This window comes from Bombina bombina, chromosome 2 (genome assembly GCF_027579735.1).
Source record: "Bombina bombina isolate aBomBom1 chromosome 2, aBomBom1.pri, whole genome shotgun sequence".
Classification (NCBI taxonomy): Eukaryota; Metazoa; Chordata; class Amphibia; order Anura; family Bombinatoridae; genus Bombina; species Bombina bombina.
The window spans coordinates 992,999,445-993,027,341 of record NC_069500.1 but is presented as its reverse complement, the minus strand read 5'-3'; the positions used below and the strand labels follow the sequence as shown (position 1 = coordinate 993,027,341).

Genomic DNA, 27,897 nt, shown 5'->3' with positions numbered 1-27,897 from the left:
ATATATACTGTATGTGTGTATATTTTTATATATATATATATATATATATATATATATATATATATATGTGCACATGCATATTTACTAATCTAAACACATAAATACACATGTCCAGTCAAACACTCTGTCATATCCCTTTCTAACCCTTTTAAAACCTTTTTCACTATTTAAATTATATTTTTTAATACAAATTGTATATATGAGTGTAATAATACTTTATTTTAATATGTTTTGGATGTGTTTTGTGCAACTTTTTTTTAACCCATACACTTTACTTCAGGTCTCAAATTGTTCTCAATATTCTAGCTCATTTTCGGCTTTTGCTCAAGCATGAACTATAACTTTCATTTTGTAACATGAGTGCAAGTTAACATGTTTGCAATCGCCATTGAAAAGATAGGTTGCGCTAGAGCAATGTTGGCTGCGCTAATTCTTCTCTGATAAATGCAATTTACCATGGACTTGTAATATCAAGTTGCGCGCTAGTTAGCACGGTCCAGCGATTTTGCGTATCACAGCCCAAGCTATCATTAGTGCATTACTTGTAATCTGGCCCCATATAAGCAACATTTTATAGGGAATTTTATATATTGATAACCTGTTTTTAAGTTCAGCAATCAGCAGGCAAATTTATTTAGTTTAGAAAGAAGAGTCTGTTGTGTAAATAATGAGCGCCCTCTAGTGCCTAATCCAAGAACACAAAACAGATGGTGTAAATGGTCGTACATTTTCAAATTCATTCTGTACAAATAAATGCTACCCTGTTATCCATGGTTAGGTGCCTGGAGAGAATGAAAATTGTATATTGATTGTGCTTAGAGATTGCAGCCAATTTTAAGACTAAGTGCAAGTAAATAAAATCTTACATGCAATCACTCTAGCTGAGTTAGCTATAAATAAAACATGAATTATGGATGTAATCTTCTGGATTTTTTCTACTGTATTTTTAAGCATACGGTTATTGTTTTCTTCCATCTCTCTCTCCTTACCTTTCCTTTTCTCTCCATTTCTGTATATCTTATATATCTCACCCTACTTTGATAATTGTTCAGCCTTTCATTATGCGTCTTTCTCTCTCTCTTCCACTCTAATATTTTCTTCCTTCCCATTTACATTCTGCCTCTTTTTGTTTCATCACATTTTTATTTCTTTTTTTTATCTAATTATTCAGTCACTAAACAATCACTGTGATGGAACAAGATAACTACATAAAATAAACTTGCATTTCATTTACTTCTCTGTATGCCCTAGGAAACTAAAGGATATTACCTAGATGGTTTAAATTTAATCTATTGACAGCATTGTTAGATTTTGCCCAAAACAGATACAAGATAAACCATTATTTATGACTTCCATCTTGACTTGTGTTCTCGTATAATGCAAGTTCTTTATTTGCTTTTCAAATAAAGTTACATATGGATAGTTGCATTGTCATTTGTGTCAGATTATGACAGTCTTGCCCTGTTAATCTCAAATTTAGTAAATGTAAAAGAGACTAAATTGGCCGAAAGAAACTTCAATAACCCCAGTTTAGGAGAAGAACACAATCTTAATTATTCCAACAGAAAAACACCATTAATTTCTATAGGGAATTTTGTAGATAAATCATTTGAAAAGCTTTTTCTAAAGGTTTGTGAGCGACCCTTCCAGTTATTTGCCAAGAAATCAAACTTTATTAACTCAACAAAAACTCATGAAAACTGGACCGACTCCATCTTTATCTATCATTTCTGTGTCTTCTCAATGTATTTTATTTTTCTGATTCACATTGCGTTTCCCTCTGTAATTATGTGAAAGAAACATTCAGCTCATCTAAAATAAAAAAATGAAAATGCTCTTTTATATAGGATTCTAGCTGATGACTCAGTGTATTTAGGTGCCTACTGTTTTACTGAACATTTTAAACGCTGATGCAACATAAGTGCACTGCTGTTTTATTGTGAAAAGGGAACATACACTATAAAAACAAACTTGATAAGCATTTTGTCCCCTACTGATACTATGCAATCTTAGGCCAGTCCTTTTCTATTCTGATTTAGGACAACTGATTGGATGAAATTGTATGAAAGTTGTTGCAAAATTGCTAGAATTGTACTTGATAGTTGCCATAAGTTGCTAAATATTTTAAAGTACTAAAGCATTTAAAGTGCTCTTAGGCACAAAGGTACTTAAAAAAAACATATTTGTAGCTCTGATCCACACAAACAATGTTTTGTGCACTTTATCCCTGTAGAAAGCTGTCATGAAAAAATTCAACTCCTGTGCAATGTGACTTATGATGTCATCAAACATAGGCACCATTAGATGCACAAGGCTGTAGAGTTTAAAAACAATCGGCTAGATTACGAGTTGTGCGTTAGGGTAAAAAAGCAGCGTTAAGAGGTCCTAATGCTGCTTTTTTACGCCCGCTGGTATTACGAGTCTTGAAGGTTTAGGGGCACCGCACACTTCTTTGGCCTTACCGCAAAACGACTTACGTAAACTTCGTAAAGTTTTTTTTCTATGGGACTTCCATAGCGCCGGTATTACGAGTCTGTCCTGAGAGGCCAAAAAGTGAGCGGTACACCCTCTCCTGTCAAGAGTCCTAACGCATTTAAAGGTCAGTAGTTAAGAGTTTAATGATACAACGCCGTAACATAAAACTCATAACTAAAGTGCTAAAAAGTACACTAACATCCATAAACTACCTATTAACTCCTAAACCGAGGCCCTCCCGCATCGCAAACACTATAATAAAATTTTTAACCCCTAATCTGCCGCTCCAGACACCGCCGTCACCTAAATTATATGTATTAACCCCTAATCTGCTGCCCCAACATCGCCGACACCTACATTATATTTATTAACCCCTAATCTGCCGCCCCCAATCTCGCCGCCATCTACCTACACTTATTAACCCCTAATCTGCCGCCCCAATGTCGCTGCCACTATAATAAACATATTAACCCCTAAACCGCCGCACTCCTGCCTCACAAACATTAGTTAAATATTATTAACCCCTAATCTGCCGTGCCTAACATCGCCGCCACCTACCTACATTTATTAACCCCTAATCTATAACTATATTAAAGTTATTAACCCCTAAACCTAAGTCTAACCCTAAACCTAACACCCACTAACTTAAAGGGAAACTGAACCCACATTTTTTCTTTCATGATTCAGATAGAGCATGACATTTTAAGCAACCTTCTAATTTACTCATATTATCAAATTTTCTTCATTCTCTTGGTATCTTTATTTGAAATGCAAGAATTTAAGTTTAGATGCCGGCCCATTTTTGGTGAACAACCTGTGTTGTTCTTGCTGATTGGTGGATAAATTCATCCACCAATAAAAAAGTACTGTCCAGAGTTCTGAACCAAACAAAAGCTTAGATGTCTTCTTTTTCAAATAAAGATAGCAAGAGAACGAAGAAAAATTGATAATAGGAGTAAATTAGAAAATTGCTTAAAATTGCATGCTCTATCTGAATCATGAAAGAAAAAACTTGGGTTCAGTGTCCCTTTAAATATAATTTAAATAAATCTAAATAAATATTACTATCATTAACTAAATTATTCCTATTTAAAACTAAATACTTACCTGTAAAATAAACCCTAAGCTAGCTACAATATAACTAATAGTTACATTGTAGTTATCTTAGGGTTTATTTTTATTTTACAGGCAAGTTTGTATTTATTTTAACTAGGTAGAATAGTTATTAAATAGTTATTAACTATTTAATAACTACCTAGCTAAAATAAATACAAAAGTACCTGTAAAATAAAACCTAACCTAAGTTACACTAACACCTAACACTACACTATAATTAAATAAATTAACTAAATTAAATACAATTAAATAAATTAAATTAGCTAAAGTACAAAAAAAATTGGATTGGATCAGCCAATAGGATTGAACTTCAATCCTATTGGCTGATTGCATCAGCCAATAGGATTTTTTCTACCTTAATTTCGATTGGCTGATAGAATTCTATCAGCCAATAGGAATCTAAGGGACGCCATCTTGGATGACATCACTTAAAGGTACCTTCATTCTGTGTTAGTCGTCGGAAGAAGAGGATGCTCTGCGTCGGATGTCTTGAAGATGGAGCCGCTCTGCGCCGGATGGATGAAGATAGAAGATGCCGTCTGGATGAAGACTTCTGCCCGTCTGGAGGACCACTTCTGCCCGGCTTGGATGAAGACTTCTGCCCATCTGGAGGACCACTTCGCCCTGCTTGGATGAAGACTTCTCCAGGCTTCGTTGAGGACTTCGGCCCGGCTTGGATGAAGACTTCTCCCGGTAAGTCGATCTTCAGGGGGTTAGTGTTAGGTTTTTTTAAAGGTGTATTGGGTGGGTTTTATTTTTTAGATTAGGGTTTGGGCAGCAAAAGAGCTAACTGCCCTTTTAAGGGCAATGCCCATCCAAATGCCTCTTTCAGGGCAATGGGGAGCTTAGGTTTTTTAGATAGTATTTTATTTGGGGGGTTGGTTGTGTGGGTGGTGGGTTTTACTCTTGGGGGTGTTGTTTGTATTTTTTTTTACAGGTAAAAGAGCTGATTACTTTGGGACAATGCCCCGCAAAAGGCCCTTTTAAGGGCTATTGGTAGTTTAGTTTAGGCTAGGTTTTTATTTTTTTATTTTTTTATTTTAATAGGGCTATTAGATTAGGTGTAATTAGTTTAAATTTCTGTAATTTGTTTATTATTTTCTGTAATTTAGTTTTTTTTTTGTACTTTAGCTAATTTAATTTAATTTATTTAATTGTATTTAATTTAGTTAATTTATTTAATTATAGTGTAGTGTTAGGTGTTAGTGTTACTTAGGTTAGGTTTTATTTTACAGGTACTTTTGTATTTATTTTAGCTAGGTAGTTATTAAATAGTTAATAACTATTTAATAACTATTCTTTCTAGTTAAAATAAATACAAACTTGCCTGTAAAATAAAAATAAACCCTAAGCTAGCTACAATGTAACTATTAGTTATATTGTAGCTATCTTAGGGTTTATTTTTATTTTACAGGCAAGTTTGTATTTATTTTAACTAGATAGAATAGTTACTAAATAGTTATTAACTATTTAATAACTATCTAGCTAAGTTTTAAATAGGAATTATTTAGTTAATGATTAGGGTTAGACTTAGGTTTAGGGGTTAATAACTTTAATATAGTGGCGGCGACGTTGGGGGCGGCAAATTAGGGGTTAATAAATGTAGGTAGGTGGCGGCGATGTTAGGGACTGCAGATTAGGGGTTAATAATATTTAACTAATGTTTGCGAGGCGGGAGTGCAGCGGTTTAGGGGTTAATATGTTTATTATAGTGGCAGCGACGTTGGGGGCGGCAGATTAGGGGTTAATAAGTGTAGGTAGGTGGCGGCGAGATTGGGGGCGGCAGATTAGGGGTTAATAAATATAATGTAGGTGACAGCGATGTTGGGGGCAGCAGATTAGGGGTTAATATATATAATGTAGGTTGCGGCGGTGTCCAGAGCGGCAGATTAGGGGTTAATAATATAATGCAGGTGTCGGCGATGTCGGGGGCGGCAGATTAGGGGTTAATAAGTGTAAGATTAGGGGTGTTTAGACTCGGGGTTCATGTTAGGGTGTTAGGTGTAGACATACATTTTATTTCCCCATAGGAATCAATGGGGCAGCGTTAAGGAGTTTTACGCTGCTTTTTTGCAGGTGTTAGACTTTTTTTCAGCCGGCTCTCCCCGTTGTTTCTTATGGGGAAATTGTGCACGAGCACGTTACACCAGCTCACAGCTGACTTAAGCAGCGCTGGTATTGGAGTGCGGTAATGAGCAAAATTTTGCTCAACGCTCACTTCTTGTCTTTCAACTACGGGTTTCTGAAAACTCGTAATACCAGCGCTGCATGTAAGTGAGCGGTGAGGGAAAACTGCTCGTTAGCAACGCACAACCTCTAACGCAAAACTCATAATCTAGATGAATGATTTCAGGTGTTTTTAGATCTACATTGTGCAACCAGAGACTATACAGAGTGGTGAAATATTCTTTCTTGCATCTGATAATACATAATTATGTGTCTCATTATTAAAATATATGTCTCAGTGCTTGGGGAGAATGATACACTAATGTATCATACAAATTGTCCCAAAGGACATTAAAGGGGCGTACAAGCCCTAAAATTAAATGAGCATTTTATTGTTGCACTACGGTTTGCATATAACTATTTGTTTATCCCCTGCAGCTCTAGAGCAGCTATGCACTACTGGGAGCTAGCTGAACACATTTTGTAAACCAATGACAAGAAGCATATGTGCATCCAATCACCAGATAGGTCCCGGTACTGCATTGCTGCTCTGGAACTAACTCATGTGTTTATCCCATTTACAAGGGTCAAACACATTGGGTTGATCACAATCCTTTTTTAAGTAATTTATCTACAATAATTTCCATTGACTTTAATGAGAATGTTCTGTAGAAAATCATAGGATTTTATACGCATAATAATAAAAAATCTTTATTTTATTGACCCTTTAACTACTTAATTAACCCCCCTTCAATGAAACAAAACTAGCCAAGATAAGACATTTATATATTTAAATAATGGTGGAGAATGATGCAGTGTAATTGCATTTTTATTTTAATTTAGTCTATAAATAGTTTTTAATATAAACTAGGAGTTGATTGAGCAGAAAGTTCTTATTGGATTTAATTCCATAAACAATATTGTTTCTACCTAACCCCTATAATATTGCATTTGTTATATTAAAGCTGCTTTTTCGCAGGAACTTTTATTACTATTGTCTCACTGTAATCCTCTATAGCACATTTCAAGATGATGTAAATTATTATTAATAAGTGCAGTAGGAAGTCACACATTGTAATATCATGGTACATTTGTCACAATTTTCAGAGCTATTTTTAAATAAAAATTCAACCTACACTTGATTGCAATAAAATAATTGACTTATAATTAAAAATGGTTTTGCAGTGCATCGGTATATATTGCTATATGTTTAAAGGGACAGTCTACACCAGAATTTTTATTGTTTAAAAATATAATCCCTTTATTGCCCATTCCCCAGTTTTTCATAACCAACACAGTTATATTAATACACTTTTTACCTATGTGATTACCTTGTATCTAAGCCTCTGCAGACTGCCCTCTTATTTCAGTTCTTTTGACAGACTTGTATTTTAGCCAATCAGTGATGAGGTGGCCTTCAAGGACTAAGGAATTAGCATATGAGCCTACCTAGGTTTAGCTTTAAACTAAGAATACGAAGAGAACAAAGCAAAATTGATGATAAAAGTAAATTGGAAAGATATTTAAAATTGCATGCCCTATCTGAATCATGAAAGTTTATTTTTGACTAGACTGTCCCTTTAACTGAAAGGCTTCAGTAGCTTTTGTGAAGGACAAACATAATGTTGTACTTTTGATAATTAGTTGTCATATGAAGATTCCAGATATATTTAATTGCTATTGTTAAACAAAAACAAAGGTGAGACTTGTAATGCCTTGTTCATTTTTATCTCCTTGCACAGACACATATGAATATACAAAAACACGTTTAGACACTTACCGTACCCTGTATTTGTTTTGGTGACTATTCAGTAAAGTTCTGTAAAAAAAAAAAAAATAATGTTAAGAATTCAGGGCTAGACTTGTGCGCAGCGATAAAATTAATTTAGTTTCGGACAGATTCAGATTTTTTCAAATTTCGGATTCAGATCGATTTGAATTTGGATACATTCGAATGCATTCGTTTCGGATTCATTCAGATTCGAATAAATTCTGATGTATTCAGATGTATTAGTTTCAGATTCGATTCGTAAATTCGGAAGTTCAATACTATTTAAAAATTTGAATGTAGCATTCGAATTCGATTACATTTATTAAACACAATTGTAGACTAGAAATATTATTTCAAATTCGAATATTACATTTCAAATGTAACGAATAAATCCAAACTAATTCAAATTTATTCTGTACAAATGCATTCGGATTAGTTTAGTTTCGTTGCTAGGGTAATTCGGAAATTTGAATCGATCCAAATATCAGAATTCGGCCGAATTTCTATTTGGAATGAAACAAAATGCACATGTCTATTCAGGTCTTTAAAAGCATTGAGAAAACCATAAGACCTTGATAAAGTAACCCAAAGCCCCTCATCAAAACTTGGAAATGCAACTTTACTGTGCAAAATTGCACAATCCCTTCGCAATAGCCTAAAGGTGCTGACCGATACTGATCATTAGCTGCCATCTTGCTTGTAGTACATTATTTTAAACAAAGTAAAGCCTACTAGGGCCGAATGATCATGGGCCATAATTCAGATAATAAAGAATACCAGACACCCATGGAACCCATTTTAAAGAATACTAATACAGGTAAATACTGGCATCATACATGTTCTATAATATTGTATGTATGTGCTCCAGTAGGTAGCTCCTGATAAGTCAAATTGTGCAACAAATCTACATAATTCTTCAACATAAATATGTATCTACTTCCATAAATTCTGATATAAAGTGTAACCAGGACATGAAAAGCATTCCAGGTACATTAAAGTCATTATTTCCCTTTAGAAACTAATCACTGTATTGTAAAGATCTGCATAAAAAATAGATGTTTTAAAACATTTTGTTACCACTGTTGCATTGTCTTACAGTCTAGGGACAAACCTTTGGAAGCTCCTCTTAAATATTGCTTATCTCCTTTGCTGCAACCAGTCAAGGTGCACCTAGTAGGGTCAGGAGTCTGAGTGGAGTGGAAAAACTACCATTTTGAATAGCAAGAATAGCAGGCAAAATAAATAGTGAAATTGCACTGCGATGTTTGACTATGCACAAAGAAACATTTTATGAGGAATTCATTTTTGCATTTAATGTCCCTTTAAGCTGTATTTGCTAATAAACATTTTTTTCTTAGTGTTTGCTCATGAAATTCCTTGATCAATTGGTTAAAAAGTTGATGTATATACTTGCTATTGTGGAAATTAGAAACACAGATCTGTCAACTTTCAGAAAAGTTCAGCACGTTGTGCAACTGCAAGTGACTGAAGTATAAAATATTAATTGGCCTGGAAATCAGGCCTGTCTGAGGGCCAAGTGTATTACCGCATGCACAACCAAAAAATATTAGAATGAGCACTTTGAATAACAAAGTTTAGCAGCAGGAAATACATTACAATGTTTAACAATACAGCTACCATCTGCTGCATTTTCAAACCTACTTCTATGTGGCATGATTGTAAAGCAGTTTTATTAGGCCTACATTTTGTGCTAATACATTCCAGGCACAGGAAGCCGAATAGACCTGTATAAAATAGTCATATTTACTATGTGTGCTTTTAAAATGTAACCACAGGATTGATACATACACGACCGGTAAGAAGTAAGAAAGTCTCTGTTTCGGTCCAACTGCAGTGTAAATCCTCAAATAAATTAGTGGTGGTTACAATTTTATTCACAGCTGGGGCTCACAAAGCTCCAAAATCTAAGGCTTTAAATAAATAGATGAATTCAGTGTGCTTTGTCAAAGGATATAAAACATTCAGATTTTATAAACTTAGATAGTATTTGTCTCTCTAAAATCAATGCAAAAAAGCACTGGTGTAAATATTGACATGCTTATAAGGCCTGAAGGAGAGAGCAAAATGGCAGCTGTAATGCTTGCATTGGGCATTATTTGATAGTATCCTTCTTGTCTTGTATAACAGTGTACTTAAAGGGATATGAAACCCAAAATGTTTCTTTCATGATTTAGGCAAAATACACAATTTTAAACAACTTTCAAATGTACTTCTATTATGAAATGTGTTTCATTCTCTTGGTATCATTTGTTGAAGGAGCAGCAATGCACTATTGGTTTCTAACTGAATACATGGGTGAGCCAATAACAATCAGTAAATATATGCAACCATCAATCAGCAGCTAGAACCTAGGTTCTTTGCTGCTCCTGAGCTTACCTATATAAACCTTTCAGCAAAAGATAACAAGAGAAGAAAGCAAATTATATAATAGAAGTAAATTGGAAAGTTGTTTGCAATTGTGTGCTCTGTCTAAAATGTCATAAATGTCTAATGATGACTTTACTGTCCCTTTAATGCTTTTTATGTAATTTTCAAAGTTAATTGGTCTTTCACATGCACATGTTTTGTTTTTTTGTTTTATTTTAAAACGAGGCGATAAGCCTGCCCCCAAGCTAATTTTACTAAAAATAAAAAATGTAAAATTATAAGAAAAAAGCTATCCAAAATAAAAAATGTAAACCTAAACTAATACACCTATAAAAATAAAAAATCCCCCCCAAAATAAAAACTGCCCCTAATCTAATACTAATCTTTCAATAGCCCTTAAAAGGGCCTTTTGTAGGGCATTGCCTTAAGTTAAATTGCTCTTTTACTTAAAAACAATTACCTCCTAACAGTAAAACCCCCCACCCAACCAACCCCCCCAGAATAAAAAAACTAACACTAAAAAAACCTAAACTACCCATTGCCCCTAAAGGGGCATTTGTATGGGCATTGCCCTTAAAAGGGCATTCAGCTCTTTTACTGCCCTTAAAAGGGCAATCAGCTCTTTTTACAGCCCATTAAATCCCTAATCTTAAAAATAAAAAAATATATAAACCAAAAAACAAAATCCTAAAACTAAGCCCCACATAGGTACTCACCATTCCTGAAGTCTGGCGGAGAAGGTCTTCTTCCAGGCAGCTCCATCATCTTCTATATTTATCCTGTGCGAAGGCGGTGCGGAGCAGAGGCCTGGCTTCCACGATGCACATTTCCTCAGCGACAGTTCTTTCACCACCCTGTCATTATCGGAATCCACTGGGATAGGTGGAGGTAGATTCTTTTGGCTGCCTCGCACAGCCAATATTCTTTTGGCTGCCTCGCGCAGCCAACATTCCTTAGAGGATGCGTGCACAGCTGGTGATGGCGATGGACGAGCTACAAACGCAATTATAATATAGATATTATTTTTATATGTCTTCCTATCTTTTTATGGCTGTCTTTCTATCTTCATCTGTTTATGTATTTTTATATAAGCCAGACCACAGATATTTAAAGAAATTTTTTTTTTCCTTATTCACAGTTCTGTGACAACTACATCTTTGCTTTTTATTGTAATCGAGTTCAAGAGTATTAGGTTTACTTTTGGAAATGAATGCAAGAGTGATGCATTGAAACCTGGAGCAATGTTTTTCATTTACAACCCGAATGACTTTTAACTTAACTGCATATTCTGGATACAAGTAAAAAGAACATAAAACCAATTTTTTTCTTTCATAATTCAGATAGAGCACTCAATTTTAAAATTGGTATCTTTTGTTGAAAAGCAGGAGCGTGCACGTGTCTGGAGCATTATTTGGCAGCCGTTTTGCTATTATGTTAGCCATTTGCAAGAGCACAACATGGCAGCACTAGTGCTCCAGACACCTACGCAGGTATATATCCAACAAAGAATTCCAAGGGAACGAAGCATTTGATAATAGAAGTAAAATGTATTTTAATTAATTTTATGCTTTGTCTGAATCATAAAATATTTTTTTTGTGTTTCATATCCCTTTAAGAGATGTTTTTCATACAAATACCTGCACCACCTCAGTTTGATCTGTCCCGTACATTTTTTTTTCATCCCTTAAAACCATTTCCTGCATGAGCTGAAGGGTAGTTTTATGGTGCATGGTCAAGATCCCTGTCAGTTAAAAGTTTCTTTTTTATTGCAGGTATTGTACAAGGCATTAACAGAAGTCCTGTTTCAATACCATAAAGGTCTCCCTAAGTTGATAGACAATGATGTTTTGTCTGGCAATGCAAATCTGGATAACGGCTTAGAGGCTAATGTGGATTTTGGCACTGATTTTCATTGTGCACCTTTAATGAGAGATTGTGTAGCCTCTTAACATTGAAAACAGATGTCAGACATCATAAAGGCTATTTGACAGTTCCTTTCTACCTTTGTAGGAAGCACTAGATACAATAATACGGCTTGCTCTTTCACACTTACACAAAATCATCATTTATTCTATTTATTTACATTAAGGTAATGATTTTATATAATTTAAAATTATTTTTTTATATTTGTATTTCTTTTTTTATGTTTTTAATATAATGGGAGACAAAAGGATATAAAGTAAAAACCAGCCTCCTACAATTCTCAAGTGCTCCAGTATTCTGTTTACCTTAGTACAGAGCGAGAAACTGGAGTGTCACCCTTCAGTGCAGTTACAATGCTGCTGAGAAGAAACTAAATGCAGATGGAAGGAGAAAGTGGTCCCATCAGCTTGGCAGCAATACCAAAGTAATGCTGGCCAAAAACTGGCATTAACTGCAGCATTGAAATATATATTTTGATTTAGAAAAGCTGAAATGTTTGTGCAATGCTGCCCCCTGCACATTCTCAGCCGATCGGCTGCTAGCAGGGGGTGTCAATCATCCCGATCATATCTGATAGGGATAATTGCTGTCCACCACCTCAGTGGTGGTGGATAAGTTAAGGAGCAGCGGTCTTACGGCTGCTGCTTCTTAACTTAAGTTTCCGGCGAGCCAGAAACTTTGGGGGTAGATTGCAGCATCCGCTGCTTGGTAAATCTACCCCTATATGTTGCCTATTCTTAGTAATTGAAGACTCCTTTTTTCTTTTCAGAGCAATCCCTCTAGGAAACCAAAGATTAACCCATCTAGACCATATACAAAAATCCAAGAATTAACCCTTCCACAACATACACAAGCACCCATTCATGAAATGCATATGTTTGCTGCTGTCTCTGTGTATATGAACTATATATATATACATTTAAAAGAGACGAGAACATACGTAAAAACATAAGAGATTTGTAAGATCCATTCTTATTATTGCCCAATGTAGTAACACTTCTTGCTGACAACTTTGAAGCACTTTTACTACTCCAATTTGCTATCTTAAAATCGGCCCAATAAACGGCTGAATCTGCATAACATTAATAGCTCCCCATCAAAGCCAAATACTGTACGCATAAAGAGATAATGCTTGCCATCTATTAACATATCGCAGTTATGGTTATTATTGACGTTTTAACACCATGCTACTGCTGTTTGTGCTGCAAGTTATTAAGTTGCTTTACTAACAGTAATAAGAATATCACATATAATATCTGTACCCTGATACTGCAGTCTCATGCAACCTGATTTTTTGTTGACAATATCATATTTTATATAATAACAGTATAGAAGGTAATTGCATTAAAACACTTTTGGTTTGCAAGCTGTTTCCTTCTAATTCTCACAATAAATTCCCCTCATGGTTTACTGAGCACTTTACACGCATGTTCTTGGATATAGCTTGATATATTTTTTTCTGCACTAATCCTGCCTTGCTATGAATGTCTTGGGAACAAGGTATGTCTGCAGTTTCTACTAATCTATTAGAAAGTGTGTTTAGTTGAGGATTTAGTCACTAGATTTTATTTCAGTTTTGCTTGTAATTGACTCACACAGATGGAGGTGATCATTTTAATTAGCATATATGCTATGAATTTTATAAAGCAGAGAAAATATGATAAGCAATAGAAACTGATTTCATGACTTGGTAAAAAAGGGTCAATTTTTTTCTAAGTAAAGATTTGGTTATGATAAAATCACATGAGTAGAACTGGATTTTTAATTCAATATCTTAGATTAACAAATATTTCTTCAATTACTATGTTATTCAAATGCATTATTCATTGGTTAATTTGTGTTAGTTTTAATGAAAGCACACAATATTATTATTATTCTTTATTTATAAAGCTCCAACAGATTCCGCAGCGCTGCCAATGGGTACAAGGATAGAAGTACAACGGACAAACAATACAATCAAAGACAAAATTTTACAGACAGATACAGGGGGAATTGAGGGCCCTATTCCTATGGGAATTTACAAATTTAGTTAATCTGGGTCTTTGGATGTTAACTTGTAACTAAGTAAGCATATTAAATGTATAAAATAAATGTATCTAAATTGTGATACAAATAAAGTACAAGTGATATGTTCAAATATGGATACTTATTTCAACAAGATGTCAGTATAGTCCCAGAAATGTATTTATCACTAGTACCTCAAGGTAAAAGAGAAACAAACTAGTGTAATACTTTTAAGCATACATTTGATTTCAATGCCTGGTAAGTGTAAAAAACACTAAGCTACACTATCTCCAAGATGTGCGCTTTATACAATGCCTCTGGTACAAGCAGGAACGCTTTACAGAAATGTATTCAACTTCCAAATTCCAACACTTAAAAGATGATTAAAAGAGTTACAAATAGTCACTCAGTGCTATAGTCTGGCAGATAGCAGTTAGGAACAGTTCATTGTCTAATTAGTTAAATTGTTACCAAGCAGATTACACTGCCACAGTCTTTGAGGTGTTCTGTCGGAATAAGCTACCCGTGCACTGCGCATGCGCTATGTGACGTCAGCACATTGAAATAAATTAATGAAGACATGGTTATGAGAAAGATGATTAGATAGAAAGCTTCCAGATGTTCTAAATTTTAACCCCTACAAGTGAGGGCAAAATGCAGGTCAAAATACCATGGCTGCCTCCCAAAGTTAGCATGCACAGTCATCGTATAACGGTGCACAGGTATCTTATTTGAACGGGTAGCTTATTCAGACAGAACACCTGAAAGACTGTGGCAGTGTAATCTGTTTGGTAAAGATTTCACTAACTGGGCAATGAACTGTTCCTAACTGCTAGCTGCCAGACTATAGCACTGAGTGACTATTTGTATGTCTTTTAATCATCTTTTAAATGTTGGAATTTGGAGTTTGAATACATTTCTGTGAAGCACTCCTGCTTGTACCAGAGGCATTGTATAAAGCGCACATCTTGGAGCTAGTGTAGCTCCATATTTGTTACACTTACCTGGCTTTGAAATAAAATATATGTTTAAAAGTATTACACTAATTTGTTTCTCTTTTACCCTGAGGTACTAGTGAGCAATACATTTCTGGGACTATAATGACATCTTGTTGAAATAAGTATTCTTATTTGAACATATCACTTTGTTAGTATGTTAGTTATATCTTAATTTAGACACATTTATTTTAATCATTATTTGTTATTTTGTGTCACTTAAACACATTGTGAAATATTTTATTTTTATGTTAAAAGTATAAAAATAGTTATTATTGTCAAACATAAATGATACTGGCATGTTCAATTGATTTCAATTAAAGTAAATTATCACCTTGTTGAAAGAAAAATATATATAGTTTCAATGATGATTTCAATGAAAGATTTAGCTGTTCAAGATACCTTGCATTGTCATCATATTGTTTGGAATTCCAAAGGTACTGCTGGGGTGCTGGGCAATAATCACCAACAATCTTTATATATTTTATTTATTTTTGTAGGGAGAACCAGGATTTTTGGGACCACAAGGAGAACCAGGTCTTCCAGGGCTACCAGGAACCAAGGTATGGAATATACTTATGTGATTAGATAGTAATATGTCTCCTACATTTATATACATCAAAAGCAATTCAGATTAAAGGCATCTAAGAGTTTGATAATAATCGTTATATGATTGATGTTATTTGTAATTTTTTGCTTAATGTAACAATATGGAAGGTTGGAGCATGGGAAAGATGGCTTAATAAGAAATATAATTTAATAGAAATATTCACACATTGCAAGAGATTGAACTTTATGATGATGAAGCACTGGGACACTCAGAGAGGGGGGAACAGGAAGAAAGCAACGTTACTGCACAACAATTTATACAAAAACACACACACACATAACCGGTCTCTGTTTGTAATTTGAGTTCCAGATACATAAGCTCAGAACAATGAACATGTCCGGACCATATAATATATGGCAGCAGTTTTACAAGAATGTTATCTATGTGCAACAGCAGTACTCTTTCTTGCCATGTCGTCCAGATACCTACTTTGGTATATCTTCAAAAAAGAATTTGAAAGGAACTAAGCAAATTTGATAAGTTATTTGAAAGCTTTTTTTATTGTATGCTCTGTCTAAATCATGCAATATTTTTTTAGGTTTCAAATCCCTTTTAAATCTGGCCTTTACGACTGGAGTTAAGAATCAGATTCCCTGATTTAAACTTTTTTACTTTCCTTTGGGCTGGAATTAATTTTGTTTAACACCATGGCTGCTCTCTGTGGCAGTCCAGTAACCAACAATGTCCAGCACAATGTGAGGCTGCAGTGGTACAAGTCTGTCAGAGGTTCCACACCAACAACCTCCCAGCATACAAATTTAAACAAGTCCAAAAGACAGCAGCACTCACCAAGTAGTTCAAAAATTCAAAAATGTATTGAAGTTTCTCCATAGTACATAGATTAAGACAACATTTCGGGCTTGTTGCCCTTAGTCATGTCAAGTAACACTGAATACCAATTATAGTGACTTTTATAGGCATTTGCAAACAATAAGCCATACCCCTTTAACCATTTCAGGTGTCAGATAGTTAAAACATATTACAATCAATCAATTAAAAATTGCTTGCAACATCATTGCAGACAATGGCACAGTATAAGTGGAATATACATGTATAACTACACTCTAAGAATCTTTAGATATTACATGAAAAAAGGATATATGACATATTCTAAAAAAAATATAGATAGATCTAGCTCCTTATTCATCCCTATTGGGAACATTGTATTCAGCTTAGTAATCCAAAATGCTTCCCTTTGTTTTAAATATGTAGTGTTCTATTCCCACCCCTTCTCAGTGGTTTGACATGATCTATAACTAGAAATTTGAGCTGGCTCACATTATGTCCTGCCTCTATGAAGTGTACAGCAAATGGATTCTTAATGTATTTAGTACAGATGTTTGACTTGTTCTCAGTTATCCGATCCCGGACAGTCCTGGTTGTTTCTCCTATGTAACTCCACCTACATGGGCACTTAATCATGTATACAGCAAAATTAGTGTTACATGTAAAAAAAAACATTGATGAAAAACTTCCTCCCATTCCGTGGATGGAAGAACACTTTGCCTTTGTTCATATTGTTGCAATTGCAACATCCCAGACAGGGATAACATCCATGTTTTTTTTCAATAATGTACATTTGTTGTTTAATACTGCTGGGACCTATGTCAGAGTTGATATACGTTTATGTCTCAAATTGCTACATCGTTTATGTGCAGGCATAAAACCCATTTGAAATTAGAGTCTCAGGATAACCCCTTCCTACAAATTGTTTACCCATCTCCCTCAGTCTTAGCGGTACAAGTGTCTCATCCAAAATAATCCTCTTTACTCTTAATAACTGACTGAGGGGTAATGATTTCTTCAATGTAATAGGATGGGCACTTCCACAGTGTAATAGATTGTTTTTATCAGTAGATTTCACAAACAGATCAGTCTCTAAAGTCTGTCCAACTTTGTATACAGTGCTATCCAGAAATACATTTTTTCCTCACTGTGTGATAGACTGAAACTGATCTGTAGGGTTGCAATCTTAATCTCTCCCATAAACTCATATAGGGATCCAATGTCGCCCAACCATACCCTAAAAATGTTGTCTATATATCGTCACCAGGTGGCGCCATATAGAATAAACAGGGGGTTTTCAAAAACGAACTTTTCTTCTAATGCGTTCATGAATATATTCGCATAGGTAGGGGCGACATTGGATCCCATGGCTGTACCCTGGAGTTGTATATAGAAATTGTCCTGAAACAAAAGAATAATTACATCTTACTAAAAGATCCAAAATAAATTCAATCTGTGGGGGATCATATTTTCCTGTCTGTACTAAAACCTTCCTAACTGCACCTATCCCTGTTGCATGAGGAATGGAGGTGTACAGACTTAATACATCCAGTGTGCATAGTATCACATGAAATAGGCAATTCTCTTATTGTATTTAAGAGGTCTAAATAAATAGAAATATGGGAAAATGCTGACCCTATACTGGACACGATGGGACATCCAGGTGGTATTTTAAGATTTTTATGAACCTTTGGTAAGGTGTATAACACAGGTATTTTGTTATCATCACATGTTACGAATGTCGCTTCTGCTTTATCAATAATGCCATTATTGACTGCTTTCTTAACTACACTCTGGATCTCTTTCTGAATTTCATATATGGGATTATGGGACAATAAATGATACACTTTTTCATCTGCCAATTGAGATCTAGTCTCATTGACATAGTACACCTTATCAAGCATTACTGTGCCTCTGCCCTTATTGGCAGATTTCAAAATAATATCAGTACTAGATCTCAATTAATTTAAGGCCTTTTTCTCTTTTTGCCCAAAAGTTTCATCACTTCCTATTCTCTGAAATTTCTGTTTTCTTTCTGAGTATAATGACTTAACCTCATCTAGAACCAAGTTAGAATAAATATCAATACTATGGTCATACACATATGGAATAAACTTACTTTTATTTCTTAGACCCAGCGTTTTTAAAGATAAATTGTTAGTGCCCATATCACTTATTATAGTGTTTCTTTCTGTACCCATTGATACCTTTCTAGAAAAGAAGGATTTAAGTTTAAGTGTCCTGAAAAAACTATATAAGTCCACGTGTATTTCAAATAGATCCCCTTTAGCAGGAGGACAGATTGACAGTCCATTTTGTAGTAAATTCAATCCTGAGACACACATCCTTGGTGGTAAATATCTCAAAAAAGTTTATGTCTGAGGATGATTTGAATTTACTACAAAAGGGACTGTCATTCTGTCATTGGAAACTCCAATAAATCTTTGAAATTTTGTACTAAAAAAAAAAAGTCTTAATCTATGTACTATGGGGAAACTCCAATAAATCTTTGAATTTTTGTACTACTTGGTGAGTGCTTCTGTCTTTTGGTTGGACTTGCTCTCTGTGGCAACCAAGCAATTAAATGATGTATTGAGCAGTTCATTTTTATATATTTATTTTTTTGAATTGTGTGTCCTTTAAGGGACATTCAATTCTCAATATTGGACTCAGAAGTTGTCAGACATTTTAATGCAAAGTTTTTTAGGAAAAATGGCAACCAGGCGTGGGCTCCTTGCTCAGTGTGTTTAAAGGAATATGTCTGCACCTCATTGACAAGGCCCAATGAAGGCAGAAACGTTCATCTGGGGATGCAGTGTTCCTTGTTCAGAGAGGAATGTCCTGGTATTTCAGCACTGGACAGACCATAATAGGCGGGATAAGACTGATATTCTACAGGAAAGTTCTACTATGTGAAAAGCATTACTCGGCTAAGAAGAAGCTGCACCCAGGTGGTAAATCACCATAGGACAAGCTAACAAGTTGTTGAGCTGGTTGTTTGTACCTGAGAGTGCGCTTCTCTATATGTGTATTATGTTTTTTAAAAATTACATTTAGTTAAAAAAATTGCCATTGATTAGAAACCAAACAATTCTCACACTTTTGGTGAGTATTAGACAGTGAGATGATATTAAGGGTGCTAGCTTTGGACACAAACAAGTAAATAAGATGATAGCTCTGCTTTAGAGAGACAGATTTTAATTTCACACACAACACTTGATAGGAAATGTAGTGATGATGTGTAGACTTAAAAATATAAAGGACCTATAACAAAACTTTGTGAAGTTTCAAAGCACAGATATATAGGGGCAGGGAATGGTGTATAGAAAAATATATTAACTGTACAATTACATAGCTGAGAACTATATACAGATATATTTTATATATGTCAGAACAACAAAAGAATCTGATGAAAGGAAATGTTTTAAGCATTTGTACATAAGCATTTCTAAACGTTTTAATTCAGGAGGAAATAGAGAAATATGGCAGTCGTTGGAGCAGAAGGCTACATAAAGTGAAGGTATTTAGGCATAGGTGTGATTAAATGAACAGACTAGATAAAATAAAACTTTCATGATTCAGATAGAGCATTCAATTTTAAATACCTTTCCAATTTATTTTTATCATAACATTTGCTTTGTTCTCTTGGCATTCTTTGTTAAAGCTTAACCTAGGTAGGCTAATATGCTTATTTCTAAGCCCTTATAGGCCACCTCTTATATCAGTGCATTTTGACAGTGCTAGTTCATGTGTGCCATATAGTTAACATATGGCTCACTCGTGTGGAGTTATTTATGAGTCAGCACTGATTGGTTAAAATGCAAGTCTGTCAAAAGAACTGAAGTAAGGGGACTGTCTGCAAAGGCTTAGATACAAGGTAATCACAGAGGTAAAAAGTATATTAATATAACCATGTTGGTTGTGCAAAACTGGGGAATGGGTGATAAAGGGATTATCTATATTTTTAAACAATAACAATTCTGGAGTAGACTGTCCCTTTAACGTTTGTTTATGGGACAGTGGGAAAATGCTTGTTTTCAGGGAGGGATAGAGGATTGGTATAAGAGAAACTAAAAGGAAGGCAGCAATTTGTAAATGATAGAAATAAAGTGGTCAGGCAGGAAGATGTGAGCATGCAAAAAGTGACATTGCTATATAAAGTTTATATATAGTAAAGGTGCAAAGCTAAAGCTTCTTTTCTCATTTATATGTATAATTTTGGTGTATTTTTCTGATATTGTTTTCTTATTCTCATCTCCAAGTCGGCGTTGTAGTATTGCTGACAACATATGATATAACTGCTGCATTGTAAGAATAAAGCTGAACAAACTGAGAGATTTTTTATTTCTATGTACAGGGAGAACGAGGAGAATTAGGACCTCCTGGAAGGGGAGAAAGAGGTAGTCCTGGATTAACTGGTCCAAAGGTATGTCTTGTTGTCCGATGAAAGATCTCATCAGTAATTTATAGCAAGGACAAATTACAAATCTAGAAGTCAAAACAAATAGTTTCTAAACCAGCATCCTGCATATTTACACGTAAATTCATTAGATCTAATATGTGTGTCAGGTAAATTTCAAGTTGCCATTGTGTATAACACTATCTATTTATTCTGTAAAAGGTCATTTTGGCTAAGAGATAAAAGGCCGCCTTTATCTCAGAGCATTTTTTTAGCTTTTCACGGCAAGACAGTAGACACTGCTTGTTCATGTGTGCTATATAGTTAACATTGTGCTCACTCTCTTGGAGTTATTCATGAGTCAGCACTAATTAATGCAAGTCTGTAAATAGCATTGAGATAAGGAGGTTGTCTACAGAGGCTCAGATACAAGGTAATCACAGCGGTAAAAAGTATATTAATATAACCGTGTTGGTTATGCAGAACGAGGCAATAAAGGAATTATCTATCTTTTTAAATAATAATATTTTTTGAGTAGACTGTCCCTTTAACTATGCAATGTGCATAACTCATATCTTCTTGCAGAAGATACTCACTGGGTTTAGCCCTTCATAATACATAGTTAATGGTGGGAATTAAAATATTTCAATTCATCCCCTGGGGCTTTCTGGAGCCTTATTGAGCATCTCATCACATGCTTCAGATTAGTAGCAAATCGAAACACATTTTTAACGGGAATAATGGTTTTATTTGCTGACAAAGTCTTGGTGAAGATATCAGAGAGCACTAACAAAGAATGTCACTGAAAAAATATCATTTGCGAAAGTGGAAAGGAACATCTAGAAATTATTGTGCACCTTTATTTTTTAGTTTTAAAGAGAAATCATTTCAGTCATAACACTGTTTTAGAGCAATCTTAATAAAATAATTGAGTGATTTTTTTTGTGTGGAAAAAACCCAGTAGATAAGTTGATTGATAGACTAAAATATCTAAGATAAACAGTTGATATTTCCTCTTGTATATTATTATGTTATACCCATACATTGCATAACTGAACTTTAAAGTGAGCATAAAGTTGCGCAATAATAAATATTCCGTTACTGTCCTTTTGTAAAATAAGTATACTTTAATTTATGGTTTTGTATATTTTACTAATCGATCGAAGTTATTACCTTTTAAACGTTGGATTCATATCGTCACGGTCACATTTTCCACCCTGCTCCGTGATTATTATTTTTTTTATTATGACGTTTTTTTTTATTAGCCAGTTGAAATCCAGGACTCTATCTAAACTGCCCCCCTTCACCTATAGCGCATGCACAAAGCTTATTTCTCTGGAGTGAGCCTAAAGTCATGACGTAGGGAGCGGGTGGGACCGCTCTCTGCTATAATCATATCTTTGAGCAGGAAGTAGCAGATGGGAGGAGCGAGGCATAGTTATCGAACATTTTTATAACATTGCAATATCATATTTAGATTAAAACCACTTATACAAATGTAGCGACTATGCTCATACATAGACAGGCTTCATATATATTAAAATAAACTTTATAGTCACTTTAAATATGAATTCATATGAAAAGAATCCAAAAAGTTATGTTCCCTGTAAGTGACTCAATATATTTTATAATCTTTTTTTTAACCAATAAAATAGTTTGAAATATTGTTTAAAGATCAAGTGTATCTGCAGCAGCTTCCAAAATCCCTTCCTTGGCTGATTACCAACAGATAACATAACTGTAGATCTTACAGTTTATTGAATTATAACTTGCATGTCTGTGAATCTGGTATTTAAATGACTATTTTGAATATATGGGGTTTTTTTTTTACATCTATTATGGTAACACATTATTTCTGCAATGTGCCTGATTTATTGTTTTACTCTGTGCAAAAAAAATGTTTACTGATACTTAATAAATCACCACAGATACTAACTAGGAGCTGTCTTGGTCTTTTATCCATTCCAAACATATTATATTTACTGTCAAACATTGGCTTAGATCCTATACTTGCCACAATTGACAGTGACAGCATAGTATTGCAATCAATTGGGGCTTTCATGTGATCAAACTCATAAAAGCTATTATTTAGCCAACAGCCACATTGTAACAAGATCCAAGTAATTGCAATGCTTGTACATGCTATGAAAGCCACTATATGATTATAGCTACAGTATCCTATGCCTGTCACTGTTATGTGCAGCAGGTCTCCATTTTCATTACAGCTGCCTTGACCTTGTGTAATTTCCTTATAACAGATTCAAGATAGCCTAAAACTCATTGCAGACAAATATAAAAATAATGCTCTAATGCAGGCATAGCCAATTGGCATCTTTGCAGGCCCTAGGAAAAAAAGGTAACTTGAATATGCACCATCGCTTTTGTGGCCCTAGGAAAAATATGTGTGCTTTGAGTACTTCTGGTAAATGGTGGTGGCCACAAATCAAAGGTATCCTTTGGAGTTGAGAACAACAGATAGAGGGTGCCCTGAAACCTTACCTAAATCTGACACTTTGCCGTTGGACATTTTTAGGAAGAGTATTGTTATTAGTGTGATTAAAAGCCATAGATTTATATGCAGCCCTTAAAGGGATAATAAACCCAAATTTTTTCTTTAACTATTCAGATAGAGTTTGTCATTTTAAGCAGCTTTCCAATTTACTCCTACTATCAATTTTTCTTCATTCTCTTGCTATCTTTATTTAAAAAGCAGGAGCTGAAAGCTTAGGAGCCAGCCCATTTTAGATTCAGCACAATGGATAGTGCTTGCTTATTGGTGGCTACATTTCTCAACCAATAAGCAAGCAAAACCCAGGTTCTCAACCAAAAATGGATCGGCTCTTAAGCTTTACATTCCTGCTTTTTAAATAAAGATAGCAAGAGAACAAAGAAAATTTGATAATAGGAGAAAATTAGTAAATTGCTTAAAATGATCTGCTCTATCTAAATCATGAAAGAAGAACATTGGCTTTAGTGTCCCTTTAATGCTTCTAATGATCTGCAGCCCCATTATAATTTATACCTATATTAGTGCATCTGAAGGATCATGTGATCCCTGAACCCGCCACAGCAATATCCTAATTAAACTGCAACTTACCCAACCACATCTTGGTCCTAACTACAATTAATCCCAAATTATCAGGACCCACAGCCCAAACCCTACATTGTTCTCTCTCACCTTTTGTTAGCTACTGTAAAAATGTTAATATAAAATGCGTTGTTTTATATCTGATAAAGACACTGGGCTAGAATATGAGTGGTGTGCTAACTATTGTGTGCAAGCAATATTGAGTTTTTATCATCTTTTTGCGTGCAACGTAAATATTGTGCGGTGCGCTGCAATGTGAAGTTTCATGAATGAAAGTGCCCCTGTTTTAAATAGTATTTTTAAAAACCGGGCACTCATTCATGAAACTTTACATCCACTTTAAGTAAGGGCGGCAGCATCATGTATTAGGTGAGTGACTGGAATTCTAAAGAACATCATTTTACTGAGCAAGTAATATTATATATGCCATACACCTTTTTAAAAATGAACAGCAAAGCAAAAGGTCAGAGTGTGACATAAAACTGGGATGGATGAGAACGTTTTTAAATGTTTTAAGAGAAATATATTATAGGTAGACATATAGGGGCCTATTTACTAATGTGTGAGCAGACATGAACCAATATTGCGGATCATGTCCGCTGCACATCGATAAATGCCGACAGCATACGTTCTCAGCATTTATCATTGCACCAGCAGTTCTGGTGAACTGCTGGTGCAATTACCACCCCCTGCAGATTCCCGAGCAGGGGGTGTCAATCAACCCGATCGTATTGGATCAGGTTGATTTACTGCAATCTCTGTCCATTGCCTCAGAGCAGACGGGCAGGTTATGTTAGCTTGATAAATAGGCCCCATAGACTTTTACACAAGTGAATCAATGTAAGTGATATTTAGCAATTCAAAGAACAGAAATTCCTATTTCGCTTAACCCCCAGTCTGCCAGATGAGCAAGTAGGGTATTAATAGTATTGGCATGTTTGCTTTTTCTTTCTATACTATGTTTCTGATATGCCTAATCACTTTCTTTCTTTACTTTCTTTAACTATTGTATTTGCTTCTTTTTCATTATTTACATGTAACAGGGGGAACCAGGTGAATCTGGAGCTAGAGGCTCTAAAGGGTCAAAGGTCAGTGGCACTTCCTTGCACCAGTGATGTGTTTAGTTGTATTCCATTCAGTTTAGGAACACAATTTGTAAGCTGGGTTAATAGTAAAATGATTGATTGCATGACTTAAATCAAATTTTATTTGCATGTTCTTTTGAAATATACTTTCACATGGCTGCCCCCAGTCTAACTTACTTCAGGTTAATTAAATCATACAATAACATCCTCATTTTTAGTCATCTTTATTTATTTATGGTAATATAACTTAAGATAATTTGGTGGCTCCATCTAGTGGTCATGATTTGGTTGTTCTGTTTGTTTGTGTGTGTTTTATTTTCTTTAAAAAAAAATTTTGGGCCCCAGAATTGAATGAATAATATTAATGATAAAGCTTAGTTTGCTCCTTGCATATGCTTATGTTTTCAATAGTAAAAGGTTAGCCAGTATATTTAGGATTAGCAATGATAGTGAATTCATTTCTATGAGCTAGATTCATTAAACCTCTAGAAATGCTCACTGAATACAACATGTAAAGACATTGGGCCTATAGTATATAAAGGATCTTCCTCTGGTGACTCAGATTTGACAAGATAATACACTGCGAAACCCATGTGATACAAATCAAGGTGCTGTGGTTTTAGTGCAGTGTTATATATATATATATATATATATATATATATACAGTGTATATATATATATATATATATATATATATATATACACATACACATAATTTGTAATTCAATTTATCAGTTCTATTTTCTACTTTGAAACAATATTGGAAATACAGATATGAAAAGAAACACAAGTGATTTTTTTGGGAAGCACCTAAAAAATACAGGGAGATCAGGGAGAAAATATAAACACGCTTAAGAAACAGATGCCTAGATTACGAGTTTTGCGCTAAACAGGGTGCAAAACTAACGAAAAAAAGTTGCATTATTTCACTCTCCATAGCGCTGCCATTATGAGTTACTGAAAAGCCTCCTTGTGCGTGCGATATGGTAGCGTTAAGTTCCATACCGCACAAAAGCCAAGAGCTGATTTGATGTGCTCATGCACGCTTTTCCCCATAGACATCAATGGGGAGAGTGTTAGAAAAAAAACCTAACACCTGAAGTGCAGAATGAAAAATTTCTGTAACGCTGCCCCATTGATGTCTATGGAGAAAAAAAGATACACCCTAACATAAAACCCTAGTCTAAACACCACTAATCCGCCGCCCCTGACAATGCCGACAACTAAATAAAGTTATTAACCCCTAATCCGCCGCTCCTGACATGATTTGAACAGCCAATAGGATTTCAGTAGCTCTCATCCTATTGGCTGATTTGAATTTGAAGAATCAAATCAGCCAATAGGAATGCAAGGTACGCCATTTTGAAATGGCTACCTTGCATTCAACTTCAGTGTACGTCAGGGACCGTATGAAAAGGACGCTCCGTGCAGGATGGGATCTGCTTCCAGGATAGCTCTGCTCCGCGCCTCCGAGATAAAGATAGAAGATGTCCCTGAGATGGATGAAGGTGTCGCTGCCTGGATGAAGATGAGTGTCTGGACTTTAATAACAGTGAGCAGATTTAATGGGGTTAATGTAAGTTTTTTTTTTCTTCTTCTTTTTGGGTGTTTTTTTTTTAATTAGGGCTTTGGGAAATTGTAAAAGAGCTGAATGCCCTTTTAAGGGTAATGCCCATACAAATGTCCCTTTAGTGGCAATGGGTAGCTTAGGATTTTTTTAGAGTTAGGTTTTTTATTTTGGTAGTTTATTGTAGGAAGGGGGTGTTTTTATTTTGGGGGGCTTTTTTATTTTTATAGGGCTATTAGATTAGGTGTAATTGTTTTTATTTTGGATAATTTCATTTATTTTTTGTAAGATTAGTGTTTTCTATTTTTCGTAATTAAGTGTTTATTATTTTTTGTAATTTTAGATTTTTTTTATTTTTTTTCGTAGTGTTAGGTTTTTTAAAAATTTTAATTGGTAGTTTTTTATTTTTTTTAGAATAGTTATGTTATGTTAATTTATAGTTTAAAATTAGTTTTATTTCTATTTCACAGGTAAGTTTTTATTTATTTAAATTAAGTTATATTGTAATTTTAATTTAAAGTTAGGGGGTGTTATGTTTAGGGGTTAATAGTTTAATTTAGTGTTTTGAGATGTGGGGGGCCAGCGGTTTAGGGCTTAATATGTTTATTTAGTGGCAGCCATGTGGGAGGCCAGAGGTTTAGGGGTTAATATGTTTATTTAGTGGCATTGATGTGGGAGGCCAGAAGTTTCGGGGTTAATAACTTTACTACAGTGTCAGCGATGCCGGGGAGCGGCAGTTTAGTTGTTAATATATTTAAAAAGCGTTTGCGATGTGGGTGGGCAGCAGATTAGGGGTTAATAGGTTTATTTAATAGTCGCAATGTGGGTGGCAGTTTAAGGGTTAATAGTTATAAGTTTTGTGAAACATTTTTGCTTTGCAAAATCCATAACTACTGCTCTCAGATGGCGGTATGGATCGTGTCGGTATAGGCTGTAACGCAAGCATTTTAGCCGGACCGCACAACCTGTAATACTGGCACTATGAAAATCGCACACAAAAACACAATTTTTTTGAGTGCAGAATGGACGTTGCGTTACAGGCTAAAATGCTTGCTGTGTAGCTATACCGACACGACTCGTAATATGCGTTCCTGGCCATTCCAGCGTAATGGCCATTTTTTCAGCATAAAAACCGTACCGCCCCGTAACGCAAAACTCGTAATCTAGGTGAGAGTTCTCTATCTCACTTTATGGCACAGCAAGACCTAATTTATAAAGCATATCATACAAAATAAAATGAAAGTTATAATAAAAACCATGTTCTTTACAGCTTTACAAAAAATCTAAAATGAATAAAGCTCTCTAGATATTGAGATGTATATCATGCTCATAACAAATAATCTTTATCATAAAGGTTAAACATGTGAGGCAGTCAATAGGAGGGAATGATGTGAAGCCGTCTGTTTAACAGAAGATGATATGAGTTAGTGTTGTGGTGTTCCTTTAGTAGATTTACATGCTTTATATCCCCATCATATAAGCAATGTTTTATTATGAGTGCCAGGGACATTACACTGAGCCCCA

The 27,897-nt window shown here is 34.8% G+C and overlaps 1 protein-coding gene across 1 annotated transcript in view; it reads left to right on the top strand.

Annotated features, from left to right (window-relative positions):
- COL25A1 (collagen type XXV alpha 1 chain) overlaps positions 1–27,897 on the top strand; it is a 220,349-nt gene that overhangs the window by 126,822 nt on the left and 65,630 nt on the right. Inside the window, exons 15-17 of the mRNA XM_053700184.1 lie at positions 15,339–15,401; positions 20,592–20,660; positions 24,765–24,809. Of these exons, the coding sequence (XP_053556159.1) occupies positions 15,339–15,401; positions 20,592–20,660; positions 24,765–24,809 (177 nt within the window). The remainder of the gene's footprint in view (positions 1–15,338; positions 15,402–20,591; positions 20,661–24,764; positions 24,810–27,897) is intronic.